Source organism: Alternaria infectoria (assembly GCF_024043175.1).
Source record: "Alternaria infectoria strain BMP 0036 chromosome Unknown scaffold_1, whole genome shotgun sequence".
In the NCBI taxonomy this organism is placed as follows: Eukaryota; Fungi; Ascomycota; class Dothideomycetes; order Pleosporales; family Pleosporaceae; genus Alternaria; species Alternaria infectoria.
The window spans coordinates 2,230,854-2,242,938 of NW_026250690.1; the positions used below are offsets into that span (position 1 = coordinate 2,230,854).

The following is a 12,085-nucleotide window of genomic DNA, read 5'->3' on the forward strand; positions in this document are numbered from 1 at the left end:
TCCACTTCGCCGAGCACTCCATGTTCGCTATTGTTGACTTCATAAATTTGTACATATTCACTTCTGTTCACAATCCTACATATTCAACCCAAATGCCGAGAGCCTCTATCACATACGTGAATCTACTCAAACGCCCATTTTGGTAGTGGTTTACCGTCGCCACCATTGTATGAGCGCCACTCCTGGTAGCCTTCCCAAACCACCACGGGTAAAATTTCTTGTGCCGGTCGGTCACTTGGATCAGGCTCCAAGCATTCTCCAACTAGCGACCCCAGTTCCAACTGGAAGTAATTAGAGTATCCTAATGGATCGCACTCTGGATCGAGAACATCCATGTTAGGACGCTGTCGCATTTGTCCCAGGCACAGCAAAATCAGACCGAGCGCATATATGTCTCCTCTTTCGCTGTAGGTAGACTCCGGAGGCTCGAAAGCGACGTTGACCCAATCGAGTAGCTTTGCAGCTTGGTTTTTCAAACTAATATCCGTAGACTTTACACTGCAGCCAAAGTCGCAGAGTACTATAGTCGGGTACCCATTCATCGTGTCGCCAGCTAGAGAGCTAGACCATGTCATCAAAATGTTGGCTGGCTTTAGATCGCGATGACGAATGGCGTTCCAACCACGCACGCGGCCCTCTACTGGTCGGCCCTGCATAGCGTAATCGCGTGTCTTTTTGTAATCCTGACCCGTCCAAAGATAGCAGAGAGCCTGTGAGATATCCCAGAAAACTTTCCAAAAAAAACCTTCGTCTGGGAGATGCATCTCGCGTTCTTTGTACCGCATAATTAGCGCATCCAAAGAACCAAGCTCGCAGTGCTGCATCCAGATTGAACCATACGTGTGATCGAGATCTGCTGTGTCGCTGTCCATGATTGATGCAATGTTAGGATGAGTCCGGCACTGTTCCATGGTGGCAATCTCGCTGTGGATCGAATGGACACCGTTTTGGTACGCAGTCACGCGCTTTTCGACGCATGTTTTATTCAAAGGGCGATACTTAACAACGTAGACACCGACGTTCTGTTTGCCACCGTGGAAGCCCTGCGGAGCCTCTTCGAGTACGACATATTTGTCGCGCAAGGACGTCTTGACCATGTCTGTGGAGGACATGGATGGTCTGTGAGACTTGCTTTACTTTTGGTGCTTGGGCTACTGGTGGGAAAGAATAGATCAGTAAATATGGAATGATATTTATGATGAATACCAATCATTGTGAGAGTTGGAATGGCAGCTGTGCGTTGACGGGTTGTCATCAACGTCTACATGTACAGCGATCTAGTGATAAATCTAGCCAGTGTGAGCTTGACACGCGTACAGTCGATATTACCACGCTGGGTAGGCATTCATCATCTCAGTCGAGCTTGATACGAAAATGGCGCTAGAGTCGCCTTAACTACTTGAATGCAGACAGTATCAATGTGATTTTACAACATGAGACTAAATATGTGATGTGCTCTACTTTCGCTAGCAATATGTTCATGCCTTTTGCGTACAATTCGAAATCGCGAAAAGATCTTAGTCATTGGGCCGTGCCCCCAGCGCTCGCACTAAGCTCCACAAGCTATATCGGTCGGCGTGTTTGATGGGCTCACGATGAAATCGTCGTACGCGACGAGGCTTCCACTGTGGGGTGTGAGCTGGGGTAATCCGCTGGCGTCCTTGGTAACGGTAAAGCGGGTCGAGTAGCTGCGGGAGTTGCATCGTTAGTATACTCCATCAGACTAGTACAATGCTCACGGAGTTGTGATTTTGGAACGTACTAGGCCTGAGAGCAGTTTCCACCGTCGTATCTCGTTTCGATAACACCAAGCACCTGGTATGTCTTCTCGGCGGTTGTTTCTGAATCAACGGTGGTCACGTTAGGAAGATGGTTCCAAAGCTTGTTGCCGGCTACGGGGAGAAGCTCCTCCTTCAGCGCGACAATCTCTTCGGAGCCAGTAGCGGTGTTCTCAAGAACGATGAGCTGCCCGTTGGGTGTGAAGAAATCGGTAAAAGTGCTTGTAGCGGACGGGTCCTCCGCGGAGGCGTAGAGCCTACAAGTTTGGGTTAGTGCTCTAGTCGTTCTTGCCGTTTGCGGAAGAATCATGGGATATCGTACTCTTTGACGAAGGACTCAAAACCGACTTCGACCCCAGATCCTGTGGAGTACTGAGTCATCTCGACTGATGCTGCTACGCCCAAGAGGCAGACAGGTGTGATAAAAGAAGAGAGCTTCATTGCTGCTTTTGCTGCGTACTTGTGGAATGTATTGTAAGGTGACGGGAGAGATGATCGTAAAATGATTCATAACGTGTAGCTTTTATACCTATTCATATCGCACATGAGTTGGCCTACTCCACAACGAAATAAAATAGTACTCAACCATACCCTCTCCGAAGCAATACCGTGGCTAGCGATAGCAGCTTCACCGCTGCTACGCATGGATACAAACACCAGTCTGCTTAACGCATGCTGTCTGGTTGGTGAGAGAAAGCTCGCTGGCAAGACTGAGATAGCGATGCAGCCAGTCAGTCATGAGCAACGAAGAAGTCGGGTTTTTCTTCGAACAGTACGACCTTAATCGATTTTGCTGCTTTCAAAGGGGAAGTCACATTCGCTAGCCATTGTATTCGAAATGCTATGGTCTAAGCATTCTACGAGATCTGGTCGGGCCGGCGCGGCGGTATATCCACATCGTGAAGGAAATTCGGCCGGGGAAAATTATGGGTTGCGTCACTTGCTTGAGACGTCTTACCTTCTTGCACAGGGAGACAATGGAGAGAAGAACCCGATAGCTCGTCTTTTTCTTAGACAAGATTGTGCTTCGTAACAACCCTAGGGTGATGTTGAGGGGCGTCGCCACGGTTTGGAATTTGAGCCCATTGACGCCTGGGCAATGATCACCGTCCAGCTTGTGGGCCACGATGCCTTGGCTGGACGTTCGAGCCACGATTGAAGGCCGTGTCGTGAAGAAAATTCTCCACAAAGATAACACAGGTGGGTGGTAGTCGTCTTGAAGGTGGGCCCTGTTCGTGATCATGGGACCTTCTGGCTTTCGCGCGCGAGCCTGTCCAATCATTTCGCAACCATGAGGCATGCTCATACTTGTGCCGCTTCGACCATATATAGCCTGGAGTGTCGTGTTAGCAGCTCATGGCCCGCAAGCGTGAATTTCGATGCCATGGAGCTGGGGCATCATGGGTAGAGAGGGAATGTGCCTCGCGCCTCATTCAAGGTACAAACTGAAATACTGGATTGCGATAAAGTCAACGAGCTTCCAAGGCAACGTGTACTTCTAGGTTGGGAGGCACCTAGGTAGGTATTCATCTTTTCCCATAGATTTTGTGCTCGCCTCTTTGGATAGGTGCATTACAGCTATGCTAACCAACCAGCGGGCAAGCTGCTTCTCAAGCTATGGAGAGACTGAGGTGAAGCATGGCAGCGTACCTTGGGAACTCGGCGCATTCTTTCGAAGATCAGTGGTGTCCAGCCGCCTCGACCGGGTAGGGCTGCCGGTAGATTTGCGATTGCGCAACAGAGCTGAAGACGTCGGGCGCCGAACGATTGCGCCATGGTATTGACCTTCCTGATGCTCGTTCTATCGTTCATACGGGTGTCGGCGTGTCTTCGTGATGCAGTGGGCCACGTATCGATTGCATTGCTGATCGGCAGGTGCAGAGGGATGGCACACTTGGGCACGGGCTAGTACGAGAGAATAGCAGACCGCTCTTGTGTTATGACATCTTCGCGCGCGACAACGTATTTCCCGTCGGTAACGGTAGTTAATGACGAAGTGAGTGAATGCGATGCGACGAGGGACCAATTTTCCCCATGGGATGTGGTGGAAAACGAGCCGGCATCTTGATTTGGGGTAGATCTAAAGGAATTGCCGATTGCGGGGTTGCTGCAGGAACGCGGAACCTAAAGCTGTACGTCATCTTCGGTACCTGGCAACGGCATGGAAGCTTGTCACCGCACGTAGCACATGTATATATTCTGGCTATGCGACTATGATGTCGTTGCGTTTAGAGTTTCCAACTAGTATCTAGCAACGTTACCGCTGCTTTCACCATGCGACTCTTCACCCCAATCACTGCACTTGCTGCTGTTACTACCTTCACAATGGCACAAAGCGCACCAGAACCACCTCAGATGACCCTAATTTACCACATGGAAGCGCTCCTGGGAGAAAGATTCTCGCTCGGTTCTATTCCAACCGGGCAAGAACGCATCGTCATCCCTATCGTTGGAGGCACTTTCAAGGGCCCAAGAATAAGTGGTGAGTAGTCCTCTTGGCCTAAACATGTCATCGTGTTTCAAAGATCATGAGAAAAGGCTGGGATATCTCTTCGACAGCTCGTGCCTCGTGCTCTTATGTATCATGACGTCATGTCACTCACATCTTGTAAGGCAAAGTTCTCAATCTCGGCGCGGACTGGCGCCTTACAGACGCGCAAGGCGCTTTCCGACCAGACGCCCGATACAATATCCAGACCGATGACGGAACCTTCATATACGTCCAGACGATAGGACTCCCACCCGCTGCGGATGGTGCCCCCACGATGTTGCGAGGACAATTCGAAACCGACACAAACGGAACTGCTGCGTGGTTGAACGATGTGGCTGCTGTAGGCGTCCTCAGAAGGAACGGAACGTCGAGTGTGATAATCGACATGTGGCAGGTACGTGGAGGGAAAAGAGCACGGGACGAAATTAAGGCTAACAAGCTCAGGCATCTCCACCTGCATAGGGGTCAGGCTTTGATGTTGAAAACAAAAATAAAATCTGGATTGAACTATCATCGTGCAATGCTTGATGCTGATTTCTCTTTCGACAATCCCGATGCGGGTGGCGGTTGTGGCTCACCGCGTGGCTGGTAGCCGAAAATTGGCGCCGACCTCGCTCTTCCGCTAGTGCGCGTCTTCTTACCTGTCAAACCTGAATCAAACTTCACTCTATCTCGCAGCCCCCTCCGACTACTTCCGACCTTCAGAAATTCTATCATTATCTATCGTTCAATGATGACAGACATGCAACAATGGCAGATCTTACCAGCCGATCTGATAGAGCTTCAGATTGGCCAAGTTGAGCTTTTGCTGGCAATGTACCCTGACGAGATCACACTCGACGAGAACTCTCAGGGAATACTAGATATCCTGCGCGATACCGATGATGCTCGGTCTAGATCTGCAGCCAAATATACGCCGGTCATCCCAGTCATCCTTGACCTGCCAGTATCTACGCCCAACGAAGAGTCGCCGAATTCAAGGACATTGCGTCTGGATATTGGGGTACCGTTCGCGTTTCGCGGTGATAAGCCGCCTTTAGACCCACCGACCGTAAAGGTTCGGGTGCAGCAACCGCAATGGATGAACAAAGCCGCCACGTCGCGGTTGACGTCGGACATACCAGAAGATGAAGACCTGCTCAGTAAAATCGAGTACATCAGAGAAGCTGCAGTCGAATACCTAACGGAAATTGAGACGACGGAACTGGGCCCGGATCTCACTGCTGTGGACGCTGGACCGCTGGTAAGAGTTTGGTTCTATTTTCCATCGATCAGCACACGCTCCAAACGCGACGACTTCATCAAGTTTGCTCCTTCTTACCAATTGACCGGCTTTCTTTACGCTGGCAAGCCAGGTCTTCTGTGCGTCGAGGGCGGATCACAAAATATCGATGATTACATGAAGTACATCAAAACGGAAAGCTGGGGCGACATCCCGGCCCATCACAAGAAAGTCAGCGAGCGACATCGCGAGCAATGTGAAAAGCGAGTCTTCCCAGACATGACTGAAATTACCGACACAGTCGGTGAGCGACGCGGCCAAAGAGCGAATAGAGGTGACATGAAGGCGATCGAGGAATGGCTTGCGGAGAGGGGACTAGGCGATGCTTTTACAAAGGTCTTAATGTAATCCATCTCTACTTGACCCCCATACGGCCTCGCTACCTAGCTTTACTCAAACATCCTGGACATGGAATATCAGAGTCGGAACTTCTCGCAACCCCTTATCATCTTCATCTTCATAATACAAGCATACTTCTTGAATAGTCTTGTGGCCCAGTTTCGCCTTATGCTGAGCGAGCAAATGCAGTACGCCACTTCCATTGGGTGTGCCGCATAACGCTATCGCCTCTTCAGACTCTATTGGGAAAGCTATACCTGGCCATCTCGGAAGCCAGGAGTCATACGAGATTCCTGGCTCAGCTGTTTCCTGTCGTTTTTTACGAAGAGAGGCAAGAATGATGCTACAGATGGCTCGTGTGTTCGCATTGAGAACCTGGTATCTTACTACAAGTCTTAGTTCTGGCATGTTGTACCGAGACCTAAAGTTAGTACATACATTCTTCCATTGCAAGAAAGCAACATCGGACCAATGTCGCAGCTCTGGGAGTTTGGCTACCAACGTCGCTGGATCCAGATTCCTATATGGGTTCAGCATTGCTTCCGGGGTCGTGTTGCATTCTGCCAACAAAATACCGGCCTCGGGTTCTATCACGCTGTGAAAATGCGCCATGGTGGCTGGATAGGTCTTACCGTCGACCGTAACGGTCTCGTCGTGATTGGTAAGGATACCCGCTGTAGTGGGAGAAGACTTGAGGGTAGGGCCTAGGGCTCGTACTAGGTTCGTAGCAGGAGTGGGACTCGGGCTAGCAAGAGTGAAAGTACACCAACCCCATACTTCCAGGTCATCGATGTCCTGAAATTTACTTTGAGGTGGACCGTCGGTGATATCCGCGATTGTTAGAGCCAAGAGGCGTTGTCCTTTTTCGACGGCTTCTTCGTATGCCAACGCATGCTTCATGATTGTGCCGAATTCAGGCGTCTTATCACTCATGTCTGGGGTATCGGTATACTATATGGTTGACAGCTGGAGCTGAACTGATGAAGCGACCTTGGGAACGTCAGGTACCTAGATTATCGTGAGCAGGGAAAATAAATCACCACTGGAATGCAACCTTGTACAGCACTATTCAACGTTCCAAACATCGTGAACGCTTACCACTATCTTGAGAGGATAAACACGAGACATTGCAAAAGTGCGCACTTTCATCCGTGATCGCTGCGCTTCTGGCGTGCACAAAGCCATTGTGAGCACTCAATGGTCCCTCAACACCACCACCTCGACCTGATGGTAAGGCATTGTAGAACATTCATTTCATTTTTCACAGCAGATAATCATCCGCGTCTGTCCAAACCGTTCCGGCTTTTCATGTCTGCAAGAGAGTGACTTTCATGCAGGTGTTCATGGTAGAGGAGCTAGTCCGTATTCGGTAAGGCTTTCTTCGCCAGCGCGACGCGAACGCGTCTCCCAACCACCTCACGCTCTGCCCTGACATCTGCGTCACGATCTCAACAGTCATCTATTCCTGTTTCTGTCGGAACTAAGGAGCTACCTCAATTACTCATCAAGCTACACGTAGCGTAGTCTAGTAAGCAAAAGCCGACATCGATCACAATGTTATGAGCACGGTCTTCACTCAGCAATTCTTGCATGCGTCCTACCGCAGCTGTCCACTGCGACACAAACACGCCTGCGCATTCTTTACTACATTTTGCGAGCTCAGTCCGTTAACAGCTTATATTAGACAAGAGAAGAGAATATAATTATGTCACTACTGCGGTACATCGCACTCTGCAGGCCATTCCCTGCTTGGACTAGAGGCTTGAACCCGCCTTGCGTGCACCAGCGAAGGTGTTCTGTATACCGTCCCATAGCGGCTCGCCACCCTCGGTCATGTCCTTCCATGCCGGGCACGCGAGGCTCAACAGCGGCGAAGCCAGGGTATCCGTCACCAAGCTGATCGGGACTTCGAGGGTCGACAGCAGCGGAGAGAGCGAGTTGGGCAGGAACGTCTTGAGCAATTCGAACACGAAGCACAGGAGATTGTTGTTCTCGAGCAGGGAGGCTGCATTGAGGACGCCGCCAGTGACATTGTGGAGATCGAGGCCGGTGAAGGAGTTAACGGTGCCGGTGTTGCCGCCAATGCTATCAAGAGATGTCAGCCTATCACTCAACACTGAAGGTGGAAGATTTTGAATACGTACCTGCCAAGGACTGGATGCTTTGCGACCCACGAAATGATGTCCAAGTTCAGTGGAATCAGGCCGTACTCCACCGGCTTTCGGTACCAGTTCTCGGGGATTGACTCGTGGCCCTTACGATACTCCATGGTTCCGTTCGCACACTCATACACGGCAAAGAACTTGCGGAAGATCTCTTGGGTAAGAACACCTTCGGGGTGCTCAGCTGTGTGGTTCGAGAGCAGACGACCGAGGAAGAAGTAGCCAGCGTTACGGCTGACCATGCCAGTGACGGGCCCATAATAGAAGTTTGGGTTGTGGGCGACGCTGTACTCCCAGCGGCGGGCAGCTTGGTCGGCCAGCAGATCCATGGAGAGGACACCGTTTTCATCGGCACGATCGTGGAAGTCGCGGAAAAGCGTCATGTTCATTGTCCAAGCATCACCGGTCACGTAAAGATCATCGCGCGTGAGCGATGAGTCTGACTCGATCCAGTTGTGCGAACCTTGAAGACCTCGAGGTTTACCTGGGAGGGCGTAAGCATGATAACATCTGGAATACGTCGGAGTGATGTACTTACCGAGAAGACCAAGCAGGTTTCCTAGGATGTTGTTCGTGCCAGCAGTGGGGCCTCCGATGGAGAAACCAGGATCCAACGATAGTGGGTTTCCTGTCCAGACAGTACCCATGATACCGAGAACGAGAGCCAGCTCTGTGCCCATGCCCATCACTGGATATCACGCGTGTTAGAGTTGGCCAGTCTACTTTGAGACGCATCAGACGAACCTTGGTTGATGGCGGCCACCACTTCCACGAAGCTGGTGACACCATCGCGAGAGATGTATCCATGGTTAGCCAGAGCATTGAGTCCAGGACACGGTCCGCGCTGGTCGTTCTTCTTGGGAGCTTGGAAGGCGTGTTTGCCAGTGATGTCAATGGGTTTCTTTACATCAACGAGAAGTCTCTTGGCATGCTTGTACTCCTCCACCGATCGAATAGCCGCATTCAGCTTTTCGGGTGTGAGGCCATCGAGGTGCTTATGATGCAGAGAAGAAGGAAAGGCATTGGCAAAGATGTTGCCCGAAAGGAGGGTGAGAATAGAGAACGAGAACTTCATAGCGAGCGGAACGGTTCGAAAAGATACCTGTTAGACAAACAGCCAAAGAGAGTCAAGGGAATAGTAATTAGATGGTGGTGTCTACGAGCATCATGTAAGCGTAAGCCACATGGAGATGAGCCGGCGGTGAGACGCGGACGAACTGCTGAATGCGGATGTGGCATAGCTGAGCGTTCGATTGCATCGGAGGATTTCTGGCAAAGTGACAAGCTAACCACTTTGTTTGCCCAGGCAGAGAAGCAACGACTATCATCATTAAACAATCCCAGGACAATCGTGGGGAAGATCATGAACGACCGCGGCACGGTAAATGCCACCGAGTTCAGACTCCACTTATGCCAGGGACAAGACTGAAAGAGGACTAGACAAGAAGATCCAACTCAGTCGATTTGGGATGTTGAAAAGGAGCAAGGCTGACGATACCCGAAAAGTGGTCTGAAACAAATACACCCGATGCCAGGGCTCGAAAGAAGAGGAAAGAGCAGGCAGATCGCCAATAGTGGAGACGCAGTGTGAAGGTCCGATTAATTAAACGGCCCGTCCAACTGGGGCCAAGCTTATCTGTATCCAGAAAGCCGAAGGTTGTGAGTTTACCCCTGCGGTCCGCTCCGGTTCCCTCAACGCTTCCAAGGTTGATGCTGTCGCCAACCGCGCTTTTGCATATAACATACATAACTTTGATAACTCACTTTTTTTTGATCGCTCTTCTTGGAGTTCGGTAGCATAGTACGACAGATAATGTAATCGTTAAATGCCTTGGCGGAGATCCTTCGGATGAACGTACATACGTAATGTCGAAGGCCCACCTGACGCCTTCGAGAAGCACCGAAGCAAAGATGTCGGAAGAGATAAGTGGCGAAAATTTTGGCATTTTCAGTGGGACGCGCAGATGTTGAATCCCCCCTTGGTACGAGTGGTCTTCGAGAAGGGTTGTCCTTGGTAGAATCCCTGTCGTGGTTGCATTGTGGGCCCTGAGCGGCTTAACGCTCCTTTCCCCGCGTCCTAGCTTCTGAACCCAGCACGGCCTGTTGGCTTCACTCTGTGGACGATCCCACCCATTGCATCCACGCGCTACTGTCGTTCACGCCCGAGTTCGGCGCTTAGTCTGAGTCCAGATCAAGCCTGGACTCTAGTCATGCCACTTCCTGACGTGACTACAGTGTACACCGTGACTGGAAAATGTAATCATCATGTACGCAACGGCACTACGTCGGCAGTGTTGAGAGGCGCTGAACATGATGTCTCGAAATGGGGGAGCGATGAGAAGACCGAAGGTGTGTAGAAGATATAGTACATTATACAGTTCTCTGAAGATACGGTCTATGGGATATCCTTGGTTGTGACGCCTGTACTCCGTTTGTGTCGACGCCAAATGGCTACAACACCAATATTGCCCATGAAGGCTCATACATGTTCTCTTCCCATCATAGGAGGCTTGTTCCAGTCCTGTGGCTTACCATCATTGGCGTTCTCTGTGACCACCGAAGCATTCCTGTGCGTGACTTCCACCTCATGTGTTGCCACGATCCAACCCCTAGAGTCTCGTTCGGTGTCTCGTTTCGTCAACATGGCTCGATCGCTGTTGTCGTCCATGTCGTCCAATGGAATGAAGTTGTTCTCGTCCTTTGCTTTGGGTTTTATGGAAAGGCGGACTGACTTCTCGGGGGCCGTAGAGCTGATGGTCGTGTTGTTGGTACTGTTGAACTTTGAACCTTTCGTCGAAAGGGCTTTGCTTGCTCCGATAGTCGACTGTATCTTCGGCCAGAACTTGGCGATCAATAGCCGGTGAGCAGGCATACATCCGCAGACGATGGAAACGTCGATTTCGATAAGACTCCATAGACCGGCGTCGACGTAGTCCCAGGTGACATTCTGCGTATTCGAGAAGTGGATGAGGGATTCCAAGCGAATGACCGAGATGACGACGACGAAGATACCGACACCAAACATGGACATGACCATGACCTTCTTCTTGATACCCATGTTCAACGCTGCTAGATGTTTCATCGGGAGCGCCATGACGACGACGTCCAGGAAGATGTTGATAGCGGCCGCGATCCAGCCTTGGAGATGGATGTTGTTGCAGGTGCCCTCGTGGAGTCCATCCCATTGATCCCAAGCCATGCTGATGGGCCGGCATTGCATGAGGGTGACGACGAAGAATACGATGGTGTAGACACCACAGACGCCCATGACGCTGTAAGTAAGGATTCGAAAGCTCTTGGCCGGAAAGACGCGAAGGTAGAAGAAGAGAATCGAGATCTTTGAGACACCAAGGCCAGTCACGTAAAAGATTTCTCCCAGGAAGTAGTAGAACAGGACGTTGGTGATCTGGTCAGCTTTGAGAGTCCAAATGTCTCGTCCAAGACCGTTTTTGACCACTGTAACGTTGTAAGTAAAATGGCGGCCGAGGGTTTGTCGAAATCGTCTTACAGAAATGGGTGAAGACCGCGGGAGGTATAGCAATCAAGACAACAATAAACATCGTCAAGTCGTCCCATGATACCTGGCGGCCCTTCTTGCCTATACTAGCGGCCATCCTCAGGATGAAGGCTAATATAGCGACAACAGCTCCAGCTATGCCAATAGCCATGAAGGAGTCACCCTTGTAACGAACAGGTACTCCACAACCAGTGCTGGTAATATTCTTGGTCTCTGCTACGCATCAGTATCCAAGTATGCGGCCTGCATGTTACGAGGGTATACTCACGCATAAGTTCATAGATCGTACATGTCTTCTGGGAGCAGGCGGCTACCGCAAGATTGAGGGCAGTGTTGGTGCATAAGCACTGCGAGGTGAGGTCTGTGGCGCATGTCGACTTGGGAAGCTCTTCCATGAAACATGCCAGCTATACGAATGTCAGACAAGAGTTCAGTTACAGTCTTCAGGTAAGTACACATACAGCGCACTTTGGCATGTGTGCCGCCAGAGCCTCAAGCGGGTTCTGAGCATGAACG

General features: G+C 50.7%; 5 protein-coding genes across 5 annotated transcripts; 1 reads left to right on the forward strand and 4 right to left on the reverse strand.

The window, feature by feature from the left end:
• Positions 1–122: 122 nt before the first annotated feature.
• Positions 123–1,112, reverse strand: J4E92_000764 (uncharacterized protein; the record flags this gene model as incomplete). The annotated part of the gene is made up of 1 exon (XM_051492179.1): positions 123–1,112. The coding sequence occupies one exon, from the start codon at positions 1,110–1,112 to the stop codon at positions 123–125; it is 990 nt and encodes a 329-aa protein (XP_051357691.1).
• Positions 1,113–1,761: 649 nt separating this feature from the next.
• Positions 1,762–2,219, reverse strand: J4E92_000765 (uncharacterized protein; the record flags this gene model as incomplete). Its single annotated transcript, XM_051492180.1, has 2 exons — positions 1,762–2,035; positions 2,101–2,219. 2 exons carry the CDS (start codon positions 2,217–2,219, stop codon positions 1,762–1,764), a joined length of 393 nt encoding a protein of 130 aa, XP_051357692.1.
• Positions 2,220–4,103: 1,884 nt separating this feature from the next.
• On the forward strand, positions 4,104–5,899 carry J4E92_000766 (uncharacterized protein; the record flags this gene model as incomplete). Its single annotated transcript, XM_051492181.1, has 3 exons — positions 4,104–4,260; positions 4,431–4,663; positions 5,027–5,899. The coding sequence occupies 3 exons, from the start codon at positions 4,104–4,106 to the stop codon at positions 5,897–5,899; spliced, it is 1,263 nt and encodes a 420-aa protein (XP_051357693.1).
• A 1,745-nt stretch (positions 5,900–7,644) lies between these two features.
• Positions 7,645–9,127, reverse strand: J4E92_000767 (uncharacterized protein; the record flags this gene model as incomplete). The annotated part of the gene is made up of 4 exons (XM_051492182.1): positions 7,645–7,975; positions 8,035–8,536; positions 8,591–8,740; positions 8,797–9,127. The coding sequence occupies 4 exons, from the start codon at positions 9,125–9,127 to the stop codon at positions 7,645–7,647; spliced, it is 1,314 nt and encodes a 437-aa protein (XP_051357694.1).
• A 1,404-nt stretch (positions 9,128–10,531) lies between these two features.
• On the reverse strand, positions 10,532–11,964 carry J4E92_000768 (uncharacterized protein; the record flags this gene model as incomplete). Its single annotated transcript, XM_051492183.1, has 3 exons — positions 10,532–11,508; positions 11,561–11,785; positions 11,838–11,964. The coding sequence occupies 3 exons, from the start codon at positions 11,962–11,964 to the stop codon at positions 10,532–10,534; spliced, it is 1,329 nt and encodes a 442-aa protein (XP_051357695.1).
• Between the last annotated feature and the right edge of the window lie 121 nt (positions 11,965–12,085).